At 36.8% G+C, this 21,824-nt stretch overlaps 1 protein-coding gene across 8 annotated transcripts in view; it reads right to left on the reverse strand.

The window, feature by feature from the left end:
- Positions 1-21,287, reverse strand: part of CNTRL (centriolin) — a 112,942-nt gene extending 91,655 nt beyond the window's left edge. For 6 of the 8 annotated variants that reach the window (XM_037798333.1, XM_037798332.1, XM_037798335.1 and 3 more), the window contains exons 1-8: positions 21,167-21,287; positions 16,646-16,677; positions 13,273-13,514; positions 11,632-11,762; positions 8,115-8,245; positions 6,465-6,606; positions 3,685-3,871; positions 497-690 (exon numbers count right to left, since the gene is read on the reverse strand). In XM_037798333.1, coding sequence (XP_037654261.1) covers positions 497-690; positions 3,685-3,871; positions 6,465-6,606; positions 8,115-8,245; positions 11,632-11,762; positions 13,273-13,483 — 996 coding nt within the window. In that variant the 5' untranslated portion in view covers positions 13,484-13,514; positions 16,646-16,677; positions 21,167-21,287. Of the gene's footprint in view, positions 1-496; positions 691-3,684; positions 3,872-6,464; positions 6,607-8,114; positions 8,246-11,631; positions 11,763-13,272; positions 13,515-16,645; positions 16,678-21,166 lie in introns of those variants that run through there. The other 2 variants (XM_037798331.1, XM_037798334.1) reach the window with 2 other exon arrangements.
- Between the last annotated feature and the right edge of the window lie 537 nt (positions 21,288-21,824).

The raw sequence follows: 21,824 nt of genomic DNA on the forward strand, positions 1-21,824 counted from the left end.
TGTGTATGTGTGTGTGTGTCTGTGTGTGTATATATATATATAAAATCTCTACACAGTGTTGCTACCATTTCTAAAGAATATATTATTGGAAGTGGGATCTCTGAGACAGAGGATATGTCTGTTCAAATTTGAATAATTTTGCCAAATTGTCCTCTAAAAGTTTTTGCCAATGTAGAGCCTTACCAACAATATTGTTTAAAAGAAATACAAACAGCTAGAAGCAGTCTGGCAAACTCTTTGTAGTGTGAGGCTTCACCTTCCTCCTTTGTTCTGGATACCATATTTTGAATAATCCAGCCTAAGCCAGAATTGGTCTTTCGGGCAGTCATATCATACAGTGCACGGTCAACTATAAATCCTAAAGATTTCTGAATATATACCCATTAACCACATCTTTCCCCATTCTTTAGTCAGGAAGTTGTATTTTTAGACCCAAAGGCAAAGAATTCTCTATGTCAAGAGAATATAGGCAAAGCAATGTCGAACATGAACTTACCAATTCATTTTTCGTGTTTAAGTCACTCTCTAGCTCCTCAATGTTTTGTTTCTGTAACATGGCCTCCTCTTTTAATGATTTGTTCAGTTTATCTTGAGTTTTAATTTCCTCAAGGAATCCTGTTTCTTTGCTCTTAAGCTCTTCAGTTTCCATCATCTTCTTTTCCAGGTCTCTTTCCAGTCTTTCTACCTCATCTGCCAACAAAATTAAATAATTTATTTACATTATCTTTTCTCCTTGGTGAAAGGTAAGAATATAAAGCAAAATAAATAAAACAAAAGCAAAAGAAGTCTAAGAATAGTGTAAATACAATTCTACTTTAAAAATTATCTACTCCAGTTTTGGGAAAAAAGACTATCTTGAGCTTGAAATTGATTTATATTAAGAGAGGCAAGAAAGCATTATCATTTGGAGGACAATTTTAAAAGATAACTACTTCTAAGTACTTATTCAATTAAAGTGTTGATAAGGTTTTCCAAGATCCCTTTTAAAATACATGCAATATTTTATTTGATATTAGTAATTACACTTAAAAAGATGCTGCAAATGTGATTGCAAAACACTGTATCTTAAAATCCTTCAAGGACTTCCCACTGTTCTTAGGATAAGGTACAAAAACTTTTTGAAGAGCTGAGTAGGCTCTTCTTGAGCTGGTCCAAACCTTCCTCTCTAGCCTCATCTTCAAACACACTGCACTGCAGCCTTTCTGAAATGATTCCAGTTCTTCAGATGTGGGATGCTGTTTCTTACTTGCGGGCTTCTATTCACTCTGCCTTTCTCTATCTCCTTACTGGACTATTTGGCATCTTTCAGATCTCAGTTTTAAAAATCAAAACACTTTACAAAGCCTGCCTTGACTCCACCCCCTCCCAGGTTAAATGCTTCTCAGGGACACTCTCACACTATCCTGTACTTCTGCTGTGGCCCTTGTCACAGGGAGTTTTAAATGTGATCAGACAGCTTGGCTATCTGCCTTCTCCACTAGTGTTTTAGGAAAGCAGAAACTGCATCATCTGGTTCACGACTGGATCCCAAGAGCCCAGCACCATAAAGGTTTCTAATTAATAATTGCAGTAATGAATGAACCATATGTGGTTTAAACATTTTCTCCAATAGTATATTTAAAATGTCTTTCCTTTATATTATCTATATTTTTACGATTCCAAAACATAAACTTCAAGGTAACAGGTGTTGAATTAGTAGGGTCTCAAATCAGCAAAAATTTACCATGTTTCCCAAGTATTCAATCAAACCATATGAATTTGCTGTTTTATATAAGGCCAAAACTGAACTAAGATCAAGTTCTATGGTTGAACACACAGGCTCATTTCCCAATACTCTTAAACGGCTATTTCTTACTTTCATCTTTCTCTTCAAGCCTCCCATACTCCTTTATTCTGTTCTCTTTCTCGGCTTTTGATCTCATATTTAATTGAGAAAATAGAAGCCATCAATGGGAACTCCCTCATTTTCCCACCAGCAAACAAACAAAACTACCCACACCTGAAGATATCTCTCCTTTCCAATGGTGCAAGCATCATTCTTACCAAGGGACAATCTTTCCTGTTTCTCTGGTTTTTATCCTCTTCTCAAGGACGACAAGAATTGAGTCATGATTTGTCTCTCCAATGTGATTTGTCTCTTCACTTTGTAACTTGTCTTTCCAGTTTGCTCCTGAATATTCTGTTTCTTTCTTTGATCACTAGCTTTGAGGTATACTGTATTTATTTCTACCCGTTTTCTGGTCTGGAAGCTATTAGACAACTTTTAACTTTTTTTTTTAACCTCAGCTTCATTTTGTTAGGTACAAAGGGAGAGAAATTCTGGAGGGAAATTTTGAATCTTAACCCAAATGTCTTCCAGCCATTCATTCTTCCATCCATCTAGCTTTTGTCCCACTACTTACTCCTTAACTGCTCCTGTCAAAATCATTACCAAATGTTGCCAATCTAAAGCACACTTCTCTGCTCATCTTACTTCATGTCTTAGCAACTTTCAACATGGCTGACCACTTCCTCTTTTGAAACCCTTTCCTTTCCAGGCTTTTGTAACCCACTATTACCTGGTTTTTTTTTTGTTGTTGTTGTTGTTGTTGCTGTTGTTTGACCACCTTGCTAGCCTTTCCTTCTCAATCTCCTTAGCTGGCTCCTCCTCTTCCTTTTTCCAACCTCTGCTAGTATGACATTTAATACCATTTTTCATGCTGGTGATTCCTAAATTTAACTCCACTCCAGATCAGTTGTCTGAACTCCAGACACACATTTCCAGCTCCCTACCAGACATTTCTACTTGGTTGGTTTCAGAGACATTTCAAACTCAACATGTCCATTTCCATAAATGATAACACTGCCTAGCTACTTACTGAAGCCAGAAGACTGGGAATTATCCAATCCATTAAAAAGTGCTGTAGATTCTACCTCTAAAATTGATCTAAAATACTCTGCCTGTTCATTTCCATGTCCACCAGCTAAGTATAAGCCACCATTTCTAGACTGAATAACTGCCATATCCTGCTAACAGATTCCTTCATCTCCGTTTTTGCTCTGCTCCAAATCATTCTCCATCCTGCATCAAAAGTGATCTCTCAATATGTAAACTGGATCTTACCCCACCCTTGCTTGAAAACCAATGGCTTTCCACTGCACTTAGAATGAGATTCAAACTCCAAAGTCATGTTCCATCTTTCCCCTCCTTATCTCTTGATAGGGAGCTATGCTCAAGTCCTACAAATGTTCTTTCTGTTTCTTGAACTCACCAGGTCTTTCCAACAAGTTGTTCCCTTCTCCCTGAATGCCATTCTTCACATGGCTAACCCTCTTTTCCCTCTGCCTTCAGCTTAAACGTCACTTCCTCAGATTGGCATACTTTTACCACTTTCCCTAGAAAGGGGTCCTCCTCTGTTACTTTATTTGGGTTTACTTGCCTTCTATTTTTTCCTCTAAAACATAAGCTGCAAGAAGGCCAGTGCCATACGTCTTGTTCACTATTGCATCCTTAGTGTCACATAGAGTGAGTGGCAAATGACATATGCTTAATAAATTATTTTTTGAATGAATTGATGTGTGTACCATTTTCCACGGAAATCTTGATAGCAATATAAAGTTTACAGTACAATGTATTTTTCTGGATAACTTGTAAAAATAAATGCCTTCCCCACCCAAACCTCATTCTTTTAAAATGTTACTTACCTAAACTGAATCTCTGAAAAGCCTCCTGTCTGTCCTGAGTGGTTACTGGCTGACCTTCCAAACTTTCCAGTGAACGGAGGTGGAAAATGGTAAACTGGAGGTAATGAGGAAGGGTCACAACTGGATTTTCAACTAGGATCAGAGAAGTCAAATCTGGAAGTGGTTTCAACTTGCTTACCTCCTGGAGCTGAAGATATACAAAAGATTAGTATGAAAATAATTTAATTAAAAAATCATTAAATGTTTCTACAGGAAGTAATAAATCAAAGGAAATTGCTCTTAACATGACAGGGAACTTAATCATGAAACCCATTATCCAAAGTTAGTGGTGGTGGGGAGAGAGATAGAAAGGGAGAACAGTTTTTCAGTATCTACATTGTATCAGGGCAGTACCAGGCATTTTCCATACAGACTTCATTTGTAATTCCTCTAACCTATCATCTTAATTTCACTGATGAAGAAACTGAGGTTCAAAGAAGTCAAGTGACCTGTTAAGCAAGGCCCAGAGCTAGTTCGTCAATGAAATAGGATTTCAATTCAGATCTAAACCCATGGTCTTTTCATTACACTGGGTGAACAAATTGAAAATATAAATGTCTAGAAAAAAGATTTTGCAAGTCTTCAGATAACAGAGTCATGATCGATTGCTAAAAGAAAAAAGGATATGTGGAGATACTCATATTTTTGATGCTAATATTCAGGAGAATAATTATAGCCTCTTTTCATATCTTGGTCCAGTCACATCATAAAAGGGTTGAACAGAACCTTGATCTGACCCCAAACAGAAGGTAGAACATTCTTATATTCTAATGTACACTTAAGCATGTTCTAAATCTATGATTTTTTAAAATGAGATTCTGAAGGATGTGTATTCTGAAAAAAAAAAGTATTCAATAATACATTATAATTTTGCATGTAGAAAAGGGGGAAGGGTAAAATACTGAGAGGAAAGCATGAAAAATTCTTTTTTTCACAGTCACATCTCAAACTGGAGATGGGGCAGAGGAGGGCACACAGCTTCTCTAAGTAATTTTATCAAAATCTCTGGAGAAAAGTGAGATTTTTATGTTTATCCTAAGAGGTGTTTAAAAACTTGAGAAACAATATTCTAAATAGCTAGTACAAATAAATCTTTCCCAAGTGAATGAGCATCATTCTTGCTGATGTTGGAAATAAACTGGGATGAGACAGTCATACAAAATGAGAAACAATAAATACTTCAAGTGATTTCCCTGCTACTATCAGCTGACACCGAGTACTATTTAATGATCATCTACTTTGTTGACAATTTGTGGCAAATTTTAGATTCATAGCTAGCTCTTCCCATCACTTCATAAGTTCCAAGGGCTCTAAGGTGATGTTATATAACATGATGTGGGGCTTGGGCTGAGGTTCTTCGGTTGTCACTGCTCCATTGCCCTGCCCTGGGCATCTCCCAAACAGCAGTGGCTTTAGGTAGGAAATGATCGAGATTCACCAGGTCTTTAATGGAGGTGACACGAGAAAGCATATACATTGAACAAATGTTATTTATTATAATTGGCCTCCATTGGTGAAGTTTTAAGGAATACAACTTTAATTATTTAGTGTTTCAAAGGTTTTAAGGCAATTTCTTATCTATTATTTCATCTGAGCTTTACAATACCCATATAAAGAGGGCAGTGCAGAGATTATTTTCTCCAATTTAAATATGAGGTAATGAATTTTAGAGAGATTAAGGGATTCTCCAAGGTCACAAAAACAAATCTAGAACCAAACTATAACTCATCTTTCATTTTCTATTCCATGACTGATGTTTTTTCAACTATAGCATGCTTATTCTAAGTTTAATACAAATTTAAATATATTGACATTCTACTTAGCAAATGCTTATTGAAAACCTAACTATAAATAAATACCATAAGAAAATCATAAATTATATCCCAAAGTATACATCATTAGCAGATTATTTGAGCCATGATGACAAAGTTACTCTATTATGAAAAATCTCCTTGATCATCACAATTAACACTACAATCAAAATTAATGCATTCATTTGAAAAGTTTACTGTAAGGTAATATTGTCCAAAAAAAGAGCTCTGTTTTAGGCATCCAGAGACCTAGATTCTGGCACAAACTGTAAGACTTTGGGTAAGGCAGTTAATCTCTCTGAGGCTTTATTTGTAAAATGGCCTAAGACTATTCTACCTAACTCAAAGTATTATAAAAACCAGTGGACATAATATAGGTGAAAACATTCTAGAAAAGCATTAAGTATCATATAAAATAAGGCTTTTTTAAAAATGTTATAAGTAGAAAGTGACAGAGTACACTTGTATAAATTATAGTCTTGCAAATATAAGCAGTCTTACTTTATATGGTAGCATGTTAACTGAACTATGTACATGCAAGAACCATGTCAGAACAGATTCCTTGCTTTGCACAATGCTGATTTGCTCCATGGTCACCATGATCAAGTCTCACTACTTTTAAGTTTACCTTGGAGAAAATAATCCCTGCACTGCCTCCTTAACAAGAGGGTTATGAGGTGCAAATGAAATTACAGATGTGAAAACACTAAGAGATGAACTCTCAATTACCATGGAACCAGGCAAAGTGAAGACTGTTTGTTTTTATTTGCCCTAGAGAATTCTAGGTTATGTCTGAATTTGGTATTTGGTCAAAGAGCCAAAAACCTTAAAAGAAGAAATCCCATTTAAGAAAAACAAAAACCATCAACTTATTTTTTTTCAACAAGTCCAAAAATTAAAAGAAAATTCTTGCTACTTTGACTAGCTTACCGATGATAACTTGTTGCCTTTCAGATTGAGGACTCGTAAAGATCTTAGCTTCTTCCCTAACCATACAGGAATATGTTCAATTTCATTTCCTGCAAGGTTTAGCTTTTGCAGATTACACATGTTTTCTATGCCTTCAATTTTGCTGGAAATCAAAGGATAAAATCAAACTTAGTAAATACAGTGACAGAAACCCTCCACTGTATTCTTACAATAAACAGACTTGGTCTCAATTGAGATTACTTTTCATATTTATAATTTATCAAAACTTTTCATAAAGGAGAACAAAACAAAGTGGTAAAAACAAAATTGCCAAATAGTTAAACTGTTAAACCTTCATTACTGTGCCCAGAAATCCTAACCATCAAACTATCAGACTTCAGGGCCCCATAACACTGCATAGCATACTAGGTGACATAAGCACTAACAACCAAAAACCTTGCCCTAAATCCAAAGCCGTGCACTCCTTTAACACAAAGTTTGAACAAACACTATAGATTGGAAGAAAACCAGAAAATAATCTATTAGTGGCAATGTCACCAACCACTGTGTAAAGTAATAGCTCACTGTTAAGGAAAAGGTGAAAAACTCAGAAGCACACACTATGTGCAATAGTCTTGCACTGGAGAAGATGTTCTTCAGTCACCAGAAAAAGATTAGTTATGCCAGCAGAATATGGCTGTTATTTTGAGCTGGTGGACACCCCTAGGATGACATTATATTTATGAATATAAATATTTTAATTAAGAATATTCAAATTAATAAAACATTTATCACCCATACTGATAAATTTTCATTGATGAAATATTTTCTCAAGTGGATCCCAATTTAATTCCTTGGTCAATTTTCTAAACTTGGCAAATATTTCCAACTTTTTCTATTTTCATTTTTATTCTGCTGAAATTATTTTCATCAGCACCTATTCTTTTTTTATATAAACTTTTATTACAGATTTCATTCATTAATCATTTTTCCATTTCATTTTTTTTCAATTCTGCCACTGTTAGTTTTTTTGGTTTGGTTTTGTCTGTCATTATTTATACCAAGACCAACTTTGGGGGGAAAGTGTATGATACAAAGATTTTTAAAAAGATTTGACGTAATTCTTGCATCTATTTTTTTGTCTATAACAAGTTTTCTATGTGCAGTTATAGCCACTCTCAGTTTTATTATGTTTATTTATATCAGCAATATTTATTATGAATTGGAAAAAAGACTGACAGTATATTTCTTGCAGCAATGAGCAAAGAACATCAAGATAAACAAACACATAGGATCAAAACATGGTTGAAATATCTTTGGGCTCTAAATGGCAGGGTTAAAACATTCTGATTCATGCCTATATCCTTATTGTAATAAGGTAGTGAATCATAGACTATACCCAGGAAAATTTCCACCAAAAATGAAAGTAAGATAAAATGTGGTACTCAGAAATATATTTCCTTTTTTGATAATGCTAGATATTATTTTGTGCTTTGGTAATGCCAAAACATAAATAAGGCAAGTTATTATATGTGAAGGGCTAGACTATCAATGAACGAGGATCAAAGTGCTTACTGTTTCAAATGATTCTTTCGGTAACGTGGGTAGCATTCATTAATCTACCACTTTAACAAAGAAGACCATGCAATGCTACCTAAAGTATCTACTTACCTGATTTTGTTATATGATAAGTTGAGTTCACGGAGTTTTAAGAGCTTGTCCACCTTCTCAATCTTCCCTATTAGATTATAGCTGAGATTCAGTATTTCAAGTTTAACACATTTTTCCAAATTTTCAATATACTAATTGGAAAGAAATGAATAAATACTTTATACAACAGATGCCTTGACATAAAACACAACACTTCAGCATGTGCTTCAGGAGCTGTTTTGATCAGTCATTAAAGAAAAACAACTCCTACTGCTCCTTGACAATCCCCTGGTACAGCTCTACTTGACCAGGAGTAGCAACTCTCCTGGAGCTGCCAAAATCTCCTTGCTCTTCAGCAGACAACATTGCCCTCACACTAAGAAGCTCAAGACAAGAATTCCCCTACTACCCTTCCTTCCACCTTAACTTTTCTGTACCTCTCCCTTCCTCTTCTCCTTTCCTCCAAAAAATAGCTCTCTTCTTTTAAAAATTAAACTAGTTACTTAAGCTCTTGCATCACCCACCCACTTTCTCCCCACCAAGCCCTGGCATCTTCAACCTCTTTCTCCCTCCTCGATTGCTGTCTCAAGTTTAAAAAACATTCATTATTCTACAGATAATCATTATGAGCTTACCTACATACCAGGCATGGCACCAGGCAATGGGGATATAGCAGTGAACTAGTCAATTTTCCTGTTGCATAGAGCCTACATTCAACATGCTCACATCTCCTCTCCATAAACCAACCACCCTGCAATGGAGTTGTTTTTCTACCATGCCATCATCTTATCTCCTTTCTTTTCCTCCAATATTTTCACAAGAATTGTCTACATTTGCTCATTTGGCCTTCCATTCACTCCTATTCTATTGGTAAGGTAATACGTCTGCCCTCACTAATATATTCAAATGGTTCTCTCTAAGATCACTATTTATTCATCCATCCCACAAGTATTTATCAAACATGGATTATGTGCCAGGAGCTGGTCTAGGTACTGGAAATAAAGAGGTGAAAAAGGAATAAAGGTTCATATTCTCATTTATGGAGACAGACAACAAACATAAGCAAACAGGATTTGCAGCAAGTGATGCGAACTAACAAAATTATAAAGACAGTATGAGGTGGGCAGATTTTCTCTGTTGTGTTCACTGCTGTAACACTACTGCCTGGCACACAGTTGGTGCTAAATAAATATTTTTGACTGAAAGAATGAGTGATTGGGGAGAGGGGAAGTCTAACTGTGACTGGATATTCAGAGAAGGTCTCACACAGGAAGAAACAATGAGCTGAGTTCTTATTAAGAATCCAATTGTGTGAATATCTGGGGGCAGAGACTACAAGGCAGAGAAAACAAACCCAGAGGCCCTAAAAGAATGAATTTGTGGATTTGAGAAATAGAAGGAAGGAATTTTAGTTGCTAAATCCAAATGACTTCTAAGTTTTCAATCTATTTAACTATCCTGTGACATTTCATATCATCCTTTCCTCCCTAAAGTTCCCCCCTTTGCCTCCATTCACCATACTCTGGGATCTTCTCCTTTCCCAGTAGCCCTTTAGGCTTTTTCATTGGGTCTGCCTCTCCCACACGCCCGCTCTCTCTGATCTCCCTCACTAATTCTCCTCTTTATCCTATGCCTTTTTCATACTAAGGTTTAAGTTCTCAGAGATCAGAAACTAAGCATATTTACCTCTGAATCTACTACCACATCCTAGCATAATACCTGGCATACAAAAACCACACAATAAATATTTACTAATTTCATATTTCATTCTCACAATTTTTAAACTCTCAAAGGTTACTTTTCCATTTTAATGACACAATCCAAGAATATATCTTAATAAAAATTTCAAAAAAAAATGTAAAAGGTTCTCTTCATCAACTCTCCATCTCCACCCCAACCCCAAAAATCCCACTGCTCAATGGCAACCATTGCTAAAAGGCTGGTGTCTATACATCTAGGCCTTTCTATTCATTTACATCCATATATACACACACAGAAAAACATTTTTTTAAATATTTCTAGCTTCATACTTTATTAAATGTTTTAGAATGTTTTTATTCACCACACAATTTATTGTGGACATTTTCCACATTAACATTTAGAGCTTTAATTCAATTTAAAGAATTTCATAATTTATTTAGCCAATCCCCTATTGATAGACATTTAGTCATTTCCGTTTTTTTTCCTTTTTAAATAATGCTGTAAAAAATCTCTATACAGACATTTTTTGTATACATGTGCATATGATATCAGCACAATAGACAGAGGAGTAGAACTACAGGGTCAGAGAGTATAAACTCAACCACCAGATCAAAGAATATGCACATTTAAAATTTTGATAAATACTTTCAAACTGCTATTTCAAATATACTTCCACTAAGAAAGAATATGAGAATACCCATTTCCCATACCCTTCTGAGCACTAAAAAAAAAAAAAAAAACAATCTTTTAAATTCTTGTCCATTAGATATATAAGATGGAAAATGGTATCAAACTATTGTTTTATCTCACATTCCTTTGATATTAATGAAGTTGAACACATTTTCATGTTAATATTATCCATTTATAACACTTGTGAATTGCCTGTTATGTCCTTTGCATCTTCCAGTGAGTTCTCTCTCTCTCACTGAATTGTGGCTCATTAAATTATATGGATATTACAAATATTACAAATACTATCTACCAGTCTGGTAATTTTCTTATAATTTTTTTTACAGTTGTCTATTATTAAATACAAATTTAAAATGTTTACGGGAGCTAAATCTGTCAATATTTTTCTTTGTGGTATTAAGGTTGGCGATTGCTTAGGAGGGTCTTCCCTACCCTAAGATTTAAAATATTCTCCTATATTCTTTTCTACACTTATATAGCATTTTAGTTTGTTGATTTTTTTTGTTTGTTTTGTTTTCCAGTTAGCTCTTCTCCTTTCTGGAATTAATTTTTTTGACTCACATGTGGCAGGAATCTAAATTTATATTTTTCCAATTAAAGCAATTAAATTACCAATTACATGGTTCATTTTGTATAGTTTATGAATAAAGTAGTAAACACTCTAGAGCAGGGATTAGCAAACTTTTTCTGTAAAAGGCCAGAGAGTAAGTTTTTTTGGCTTTGCAGGCCAGAGTCTCTACTATAAGTACTCAGCTCTGCGACTGGAGTGCAAAAATGGCCATAGACAATATGTAAACAAATGGGTATGGCTGTGTTCCAATAAAGCTTTATTTACAAAAATAGGCAACAGGCCCAATTAGGCCTGCAGGCAGTTGCTTGCCAACTCTTCCTCTAGAGAGTGAATAATGCATAGAATATTTTCTCAATTAATGGCAAAAATCCAAGTTATTTAACAGAGATCAGGTAATAGGAGCTTATGGATGTGAAGATATATTTTGATGCATAAGTTTCACTGAAAACAATAAAAGGTTTACTACAAATTAGTTGACATTAGGATGATATGTTCCTTAAATCTAACAATCTTCTTTTTTGTGTGTGCAGTTTTAAAGCAGAGAAACATTAAAAACAATGTCTATACTTAACTTACCCTAAATTTTTTGCCACCATCTTTAGAAAGCGAAAGGTTCAGAGATTTCACCAAGGCCAAATTGTCCTGTTTAGTAAGTTTTTTAACAAGGGCCTCTGTAATATATCGGACTCCTGCATGTGAATCAGCTTCTGAAATTACAGAAACAGATCATTATCAGTAGATGAAGGCATGAAGACTCTGAAAAACAAATCATTTTAATGTTAAGTAACAACAAAAAAAATTTAAGCCACGCAAATGCAAAAACAGTCAGCTAATTCTAAGCACACTGCTTTAATAATATTTTATTTTATATAGCATTTCATAATAATGATGATAGTTATACTCAATAAATATTAGTCACATGCCAAGCTTTTGTGCTAAATGTTTTACATTTTAAAAGGTTAATTTGTATAGCAACCTTTGAGCTAAAGACTATTATTATCCTCATTTTTAAAAAAGAGATAAAATAATTTGCTCTTGGAGCTAGTATGATGCAAATCTAGGATGTGAACCCAGATAAATGAATCCAAAAATTGCATTTTTAACCTTATGCAGCACTGACATTTTTAGCAATATTTTCAGGTCAGTTTTTGAAATAAGTTAGTACTGCCTAGTTGTTTTTAAAATTCCAATATAAAGTTTAGAAATACAATTTTTTTAAATCTTCTTTTCTATTTTTTAGGGTGAAAAATTCTAATTTGTTGTTCTTTTCAATAAAGACCACCAGAGCATTTTTTTTTTTTAAAGTACTGACTCGATGGATAGCACACCATGCCTTCTGACCTTTCTGGATGTCACTGTCAAAGAGTATTAAAACCATATTAAATGTTTAAAAGGCAGCCATAAAAAGAAAATTGTCTATTGGTTCTTGCTTTGTGAGTCAGAAAATAATTAATCCTTGGTTTAGATCCAGGCTCTGGGCCAAAGATTCCTATGATTAGTTATAATAAGTTAATAATATTACACTTATTTTGGTTCAAAATAAAATGCCTTTTTCTTTAATTAGGTCTGTTCTAGGAAGGCAAATGACTAATATTCGAAGATTTTAAACAAATTGGAAATAACAATGTAGCAACTGGCAGCAAGGATATAATACAAATTCAATGCTGAGAATGTTAATTAATAAAAACTGATCAGTTATTCAGGTTAATAGAGTTTGATGGCTGTGATCTCATGATTTAGCAAAGCATAATACATTTTTGAAAATACACTCCCAGAATAACAGAATACTTTTAAGAAAAAAATAAAAATTTTTGTGTAATATATGCATGGCCCAAATGTGGCAATCAGACCAGTCACAGACAAGCAGTTTGCTCAACTGTAGATACAATTTTTATGCTGAATTAAAGCACACCCCTCTGAAACGAAGAGATGTGCCTACCCTAACCAAGGAGGATGGTATAACTGGGGTATGAGGTTTAAGGTACCCTCCCACCACAGGATACAAAGCTTCCTCTTTTCTGGAAACTCTCTTCCTCTAATCCTCTTCAGACATCTTCACCCTCACCCGGAAGCATCTATTCTCTCACTATCTTTAAACAATAGGTCAAGCTAATATTAGAACAAATGTTACATTTGGAACAAAAATACAGGTTCAATATTTTCTATCTCTGCTTAAGATTACACGGTCAGGCAGATTCTTCAATTGAAAAGTGATACCTTTATGCTCTTGATAGTCCAAAAGCATATTGCTTTCCTCTGTAATCTTGACTTGCTCACGCCACTTTCCTCCAGCATGAGGTGTCTCTGGTCCACTTATAGGTGAAAGTGACCTAGATCTCATACTGGGCATAAGAGAAAATGGTCTAACAGAGTGAGATGATGATATCTTTGCTTTGGAGAATATTCTTTGCTGAGGACCTTTCTTCATTGCTAGAATAAAGTCAGGTGTCCATCAAAACCTATAAGAATTTTCAGTATATTTAATAAGGTAACCTTTTTTAGAGCTAGCAAAACTATCAAATTAATTTGTTTCTAAAACACCATGACTGAAATTTCAAAACTACAAAGTTACAAACTCAGAGACTACCAATACTAGGATCCACACTACTTCAAGCTGATGGAACAGTCATACAGGGAAAAGAGAACTCTGGATGGTCTTATACTGACACTGACAATTAAATGCTCCAGCCAGAAGGTTACTGCCATTTCTGTTCTCAGTTTACTGAAAAGAACTAGTCACAAGGTCTCTTCTGTACACAAAAGGTCCTAGAATGCAAGAAGCTGGAAATATTTGGCAACCAGCAGCATTTAATACTGATAAGCAGTCTCTCCTTCCAGAACCAGTTTCTTCCTTTGGCTTCTAGGACACAACACTCCCACTGGATCCTTCCTAACTCCTTGGCCACTCCTGGGACTCCTTGAATACCTTTAACACCTAAGGACTGAAGTTAGGAACATGTTCCTTAAGTGTTAAAGGTACTCAAGACTCCCCTCTCTAGTCTCTCTCTAATCTGATGCCCACCCATAGGTCCTAAATGCCACATGTATACTGATATCTATAGCTTCTATCCAATTTTTCTCTGAGCTCCAAAAGCCAACTTCCAACTGCCTACCTGATATCTCATTGGCACCCTAAACCCAACATGTTCAAAACTGATTTTATCATTTTCTCCCATCCTCCCTTACTCTCCTTCAATCCTGTTCCTCCTCCAGTGTTCCCTAAGTAGTGAACCACACTCAGGGAAACAAGCCAGAGATCTGGGAGTCATTCTTAACATCTCCCTCTACCTTTTCCCCATACCAAATCAATTGCCAAGTCCCATCAATTTTAACACATAAATATCTCTCATATTAGTCTACTTCTTTCCATCTCCACACTAACCCAAGCCCTTATCAAACTACTATTATAGCTTCTACCTGATCTGCCTACAAGTTCTGTTGCCTTTCTCTTACCTATCTTTACACTGCAACCAGAGAACCAGAGTGATCTATTTAAAAAGTAAATCCACTGGTCTATGATGAATACTATGTTTACCATAACCTACAAGGCCCTCCATGATCTGGCCCTGTCTTCTCTGGCCTCACTTCTGTCACTCATTCTCTGCACGTACTTCCTTCTGCTTCAAATTCTTATCCCCATTTTCACCATGTCATTTCTTAATCTTTCTTCAGAGATCATCTCAACTATTGCCTTCTCAGGAAAGCCTTCCCTGTAGGTGCAGACTAGGTCAAGACTCCAGTTATATACTCTTGAGCAATTTGTATTTTTTTCTTCAAATAACCACAGTTTACCATTATACATTTATTTGTATAATTATTTGCTTAACATTTGTCTTCCCATTTGACTGTAAGCTCCATGAGAGCTTCTGTTTTGTTTACCAATGTCTCCTCAATCTAGCAAATGCCTGGCCCCTAGTAGGAAATCAATAAATGTTTGTTGAAGAAATGAATGAATGAATGGAATTATGTCCACTCATCCCTCTCCCTCACCCATCAAGATATTGTTTATATCTCTGAAATATTTCTAAATTCAACTCCACCTATCTTCACAGCCACTTTTATCATCTCCTGCTTGGACTAATACAATACTTTCTAAACTGGCTTCCAATCTTCCTTTGCCTCACCCCTTAAACCACCCTCCACCTTTGACTCACTTAACTCAAAAAAACAAAAGAAGTTTGATGGTTCCTACTGCCAGTAAGTCTTAAACATTTCAGCATTACACATAGGTCTTGCCATAATCTGGCTCCAGCGTCTGGCCTAATCTCTCATCCCTCCCCATGATGCCCCCTACACTCCAGTCATCTTTTTACTGTTCCTTGGAAACATCATGGGGTTTTACTCTTGAAATGCCCTCTCCTTGAAATGGCATCTACTTCTCTTCCCTCTCTACCAACTAAAATGTCACTTTATTTGTGAAGGCTTTCCAGAAACTCACTTCCTTCAGGGAGGGCTAATCTTCCCTCTATAAAGACGGAATGTAAAATCCACAAGTGGAGGGATAATGTCTTATTCATCTCTGAATTCCCAGTACCTACCTCAACAGTAGATCATGAATGTACCTAACATTTTACAATTAGAATTCATCTGTTTAAAAACCATCCACCCAGATATATGTTGCAGTATATCATACATATAGAAAAGCATAGAAATCGTAAGTGTATAGCTCCATGAATTTTTAGATAGCAAATGCAGGCTATGTAAGCAGTGCCCAGATAAAGAACAGAACATAAGAATATTACCAGAACCCCAGAAGACCTCTTATGCCCCTCCTCCAGTCACTACGTCACACACATGGCTAATCACCACCCAGACTTCCAACACCAGAGGTTTTTGAATTATTTTTTTAACTTTATGTTAATGAAATCACACAGTATGATGTACTGTTTTGTGTCTGCCTTCTTTCGTTAAACACTGTTTTTGAAATTCGTTCATGTTTGTCATGCTATATGAAAAACATCTGGTTGCTTTAACTCTCCCATGCTTACTACTGCGTATTCACAAAATCAATTTTACTAAAGTTTAGGTCTTCCATAAGGAACTAAAGCATTTATTGACTAAAGTGACCTTTTTCAATTTCCTTTATTTTTCAGACAAGAATAAGGCCCCAAATGGTATATGACTCAGTCATTGAGAGTGTTAGTTAGTAGCAATGATGAGAATCAGTTCTTCTTTCAAATTAATTTGTAAGTCAAATCACATAATCTAATAGAACAAAAGTAGGGATGTTGTTCACCAATGTATTCCAGGCCTAGAATAGAACCTGGCAGATAGAAAATAATTATATTTGTTGAATCAATTAGTCATTAAGAACATGGAACTGATAAGATGTTATTTAGCACCCTGAAAAAGGGATATCTTCATGAACAACATTAGTGCTCAATACTGAGAGTCCTAATTTGCAAGGTTAAATTTATGCAAAAAAAGATTTTCATGATATACAGCTGCTCTTACAAGTACATTCATTCTAAAAATGGTCCAAAAATACACATTTTGCAAAAACTAAACTCAGCAAACTTTTAGACAAAAAAAAAAAAAATCTTGTAAGACACATAGATCTTGGACAAGGCTTCAGTAAAAATGATCCTACCTTTGCTCAATATCTGTAATCTCCTCCGCTCACTGCAAGCGAAGAAAAAAACACAAATTATTTTTTAGAAATAAAGTTTTAGTGAAATAGAATACTAATTTAAAGTAATTTTCAATCTGAGGATTTTAGATAGCTCAGGTCTTAATGCCATATAATTGATATTAAAAATGTTATAATGGGATGATGCGTGAACATCTTCATATACTATATAATATACCCTCCTACTGTCAAATGGGTATTATTATTCAGGCAGGGATTATGAAGAAACTCACTTTTTAAATGCCTGAAGAAAATACAGTATATGTAAGGGAGAGCTGCCATTAATATATGCAATCAATTAACCAACATTTAGCAGATGTAAGACCCTTTGAATACCATACAGTCATTCTTAGGAGGGCTAATATTGCTGAAAACATTTCTGGAATTTCTCTTTGGGTCTTGCCTTCAGAATTAATTTATAGACTCAAAAGGAAATCACACTCATCATTACAGCTACACTTTGTTTTTATTTTCCCAGTTTGATCACTGACCTTATGAATTTTGGCTACTTCCAAAAATCTAATCCTCTCTGAAAAGACGATGATTTGCCACCACTGAAGTTAATTCCAAAGAATATAATACTAGTGACTAATATTTGCTTGGGCTTACCATGCAACAAAAATTGTACTAAGATTTATATGGATCATTGCACTCTCTAGGATATAGGTCGTGTCCCATTTTAGAGACAAAGAGGTTAAATAATTTGTCCAAAGTCTCATAACTAATTGGTTAAGCCAAAACTTGAATCCTGATCTGATTTCAAAGCCTATGTTCTTAAGTACCATATCATATTGCTAAGTTCTCTGAAGTACAGATCATGTTTGATTTGCTCTCTAAGGCCTAGCTTGGTGCTTTACACAAAACAGACTTCAGTAAATGCCACTAATGACATGGCTTAATGAATGACATACACAATAAAAACAATTCCTGAAGGAAAAACAAAAAACTATACAAAGACAGCATCACTGAAATCATTATCTGGACTCCTAAGGTGACTAGTTTGAAGGTAACAAAACATGCTGCATTTATTTTTTAAAGTCACATATTATTTCAGTTACCCATTAAATATGGCAAGTGCCTTGTTCCAATAGTCTAGTCTGCTACTTTAAGCTGCAAACTTATATATATATTTGTACTCCTTGTATTTTCTCTTTCATTTCCTCGTGCTTTCCTTTCCTCATCCATGTGGACCAGAAAAGCTTCCCATCAGTTCACAAAATTATTATTTATGCTATAGCCACAGGCTTTTGGTCCTAATTTCAAAAGTGTGGTAAATAATATTTACGTCTTATATTACATCACTCTTCCATGGAAAAAGCATCTTAGTAATGCTATCGATTCTGTGTGAAGCTGTACTGGCATCTGTTTCTAAATAAGAATAATACACCCAAACTTGAGAAAAAAGGCTTGTGGTTAGAAAACATAAAATTTTATTTATCTCTGAGTTAAATGTAGTTTTCATAAGGGCAAGAGATTAAAAAAATAAAAGGGATATAGAAAGGGCCCAGTTGCCACTTCTATATATTTTTCCATCCCATACATGATAGAAAATTTTAAAGACTGGAATAATAGAGTGTGCTATATGCTACAGATATACTTTATATTCACTTTCTTGAATAAAGAATAAAACATTCTATATTTTTACTGCAATGCAATTATTTTGTATTTTGCATTTTAGTCTTCTCAGCAAATTCACAAAATGCCAAACCATCCCAGAATCCTTCACATAACATCCTAATGACCAAGACCCTTTGGTCTCACCAGATAATCATGAGGGCCTTTGTTATCTCTCCTGATCAGTAAAACTCAGGCTAATTCACTCATAGAGTTAAAAAATATGCATATTAAAACCCAAATGGCTTCCGGAAATCTAGATCAATTCCTTCCTTTTTAACACCAAAGATTAAGCAATGGTTCCAAAGTCACAATGCCTTCACCAGATGTCCCAGATCCCCATCCCAGGTTGCCATACCTCTTATAAAGTCTGGATACAGAAACAATAGATATTTATTACGATCTCATAGAGTAGCTAATTCAGTAAACTGGGCTTAGGGATTTACTGTGTTTGAGAATGACTGACACTATTTTAGAGACTACTGCCTGGAGGAAGTAAATGCTGAATTACAATTTTAAGGGAGAGACGGGGATGTGGCCTGACCCTAGGATGTGGTTTGCAATCACATGAACAATGACCAGGCAATGGAAAAGAGAAGACAAAGCTGAGAGGTAGGGCTAGAGTAAGCGAAAGGGTGGGATAAAAAGAAAATAATAAAAACAAGAGTTGGAGACACATTTTGAAGGTCCAGAAGGTAGTCGTTGAGCAAAAGGAAGCCACTGGAATAAACTGATAATCGGAATCATATGGGATGGCAACAAAACAATACCCATCTTATCACTCCCAAACCTAGACACCTGACTGCTGCAAAAATCCAGTCCATCACAGCTTAGTAGAGACTGCAACTAAGGAAGACTCCTCCTCTTTCCAGCCTTTCTTAACAATCCCAACTTTCCATCTTCTTCTCTGGTCTTCCCCAAATCAGAGCCAAACCTCAATAAATTCTCAAATTTTCCCTCTTTTTCCCCAACCCATCCCAATATCCAAACAGCCATCACCATTTCTTGACCCTCATATCCATCCCTCTCTATTCCAGTATTCTGAACATTAACTCTCTAATCCCATCTCCATTCTATACCCACTTTAAATACCCTTACTCTTTTAACATTTTCTAGTCCCTCCAAATATACTAATTCCCATTCCTCTCCAAAGTTCCTAACACAGCCACTATTCTAAGTCACTCCCCCATTCCATGCTGTTCATCTCTGCTTCTGCCTTGTACATCCCAACTGCTAACCAAGTTTTCCCACAAATTCTACCCCTATTCCCTAATACTGTATCAGTCTGCCCTATTTCTCTACTGTTGTTCCCAGCCTTAACACTTCTGTATCCATCCTGATTTCCCAAATTGCTCACCTCTCTCCATCTCAACAGATACCCTGATATCCAAATCCTAATCCACTCCAATACTCTGGTCTCCAATTATTCCCCTTCTCAAAGAAAATACTCAAACCTCCACCCATTTCTCTTCATCCCAACCCAGCTGTCTACCTACCCACCTTTCCCTTCTAACACCTGGCAACTGTATCCTTCTCCATCCTATTAACAACTTGATTTCCCCTCTCCCATCTTTTCCAATCAGATATCCTGAAACTCAAGCTTCCCATTCCTTTCCAATAATGTATTTATTCAGTCATTCAACATCACTGAACAATTTTCATGTACCAAAAACTGTGCTAAACTCTAAAGAATACAAAGCTGAAAAGACAGGGTTCCTACACTCAAGATAAACAATAGGATTATATCTCCCTATTACATAGTCCCTGCACCAAGTACACTCCTTCATAAGACAACAATTGGAATGACATGATTATTTATGAAACTACTTGTCATGCTTCCCCTTCTAGTCTGTAAGCTTCAAACCAGCAGGGAATATATCTTGTATATATAATTACAAGCTATCTTGTAATTGATTGTGTCTTGTAAAGTGAACAATAAATTTTTATCAAGTGAATGAAGGACTAATAAGTGCTCTAAAGCCATTACCAAATTTAAATCATTAACAATAAAGAACTTGTATTCTGGAACCATCAGCCTGCGTTCAACTCTTGGTTTTCCACCTACTAACTGTGTGGCATTAGGCAAATTACTTAATTTCTCTGGGACCCAGTTTCCTCACGTTTAAAATGTGGATAACCTCACACAGGTTATTTTAAATTCTAAATCAGTTAATACTCTCAATGAAGAATTTAGAATTGTATCTGACACACGTCACTCAAAAGTGGTTAGCAATTATTTTTACAAATGAGGAAACGTATGGCTGAAAAGGTAAAGAACATGTCCAAAGTCAGAGAGCCAATTAGGTAACCAGGCACAAAATGATGGGATCAAGACTTGAACCCAGGCCTGCTTGTCTTCAAAATTCACTAGTTTCTTAACTAATATATAACACAGTCTTCGCTCTTCTCCTTTTAACATTCCGTCCCAATTTCCAAACTCTCATCTTTCTCCATGTACTGCATTCCGATACCTTGAAAACCTCCAGGATACCATCCCTTTTCCCTGACTTTCCTTACAGTCACCTGCTACACCCCAGGCCCCCTCCTCCTCCCAGCGGTTCTCCTCGGCGCTGCACCCAACGTCCATATCTCTCCACACCCTGGTCCTCCATCCCCTCCGCCCCGCCATCCCCACTCCTGACCCCACACGTTTCATCCAAAACTCCCTCCTTCATCCTCCTGCCCACGCCTGTTCCGGGCCCTCCCTTTCCTCCCATCCAATCCCAATACCCTGGCACACGCCCCCGCACCGAGTCTATCCCGGGCCGACCCACTCCACGCCAGGTCCAAGCCCTCCCGCATTCGCCTCCAGCTTCCACCATTCCGTCCTGACCCCGGGAAGAAGTTCCGACCCCGCCTGGCACTCACCGCCTAGGGCCGGGGCCGAGCAGCCGAGCCAGATGAGGCGAGCGGGGAGACACGTTCGTTTTTCCCTTTACGAGACCAGCGATGCGGCGGCCATTTTGTTGTGTTGTGCCGGTTGCTGGGGGGCAGCGCGCGCGGCATGGGCGGGGCCTGCCTCGGCCTCTCCCAGCCCCCGGAACCGTTGGGAGGGGCGGGGTGAAGCTTTTCCCGCCGCCTTTGCCGCCTTCGCCACCGGCGCTCAAAGGCGCTGGGGAGCCCCAGGTGCGAGGCTTCGGACCACGAGGACCTGGCGAGCTGTGATGTTCCAGCTGCGCAGGTCGCGACGCCCGCAACCGCCAGCAAAGCCGTCTCCCATCGCTGAGGCAGAAGCTGCAGCCGCTTCACGCCCGGACCCGGACAGGACTCTAGGAGCAGGGCCAGAGGACGCTAGACGTAGAGTGCTGTCACCAACCTCCTGACTTCTGATGTTGGCCGCCTGAGCTTGAACTTGCAGCTTGCTTCTCTTTGCACGGGGTATATCTGAGGCGAATTTTCTGTTTCGGGGACCAGACAGACCAGACAGACGAAACTCAGAGCGAAAGCAGCTTGGGCTCCCGCTGCCACTGAAGGTTAAGGTGGTGAGACCAGACTGGGAATCCGGGGCAGAGAATATTCCTGTGGG

The sequence above is a fragment of the Choloepus didactylus genome, chromosome 10 (genome assembly GCF_015220235.1).
Source record: "Choloepus didactylus isolate mChoDid1 chromosome 10, mChoDid1.pri, whole genome shotgun sequence".
Classification (NCBI taxonomy): Eukaryota; Metazoa; Chordata; class Mammalia; order Pilosa; family Megalonychidae; genus Choloepus; species Choloepus didactylus.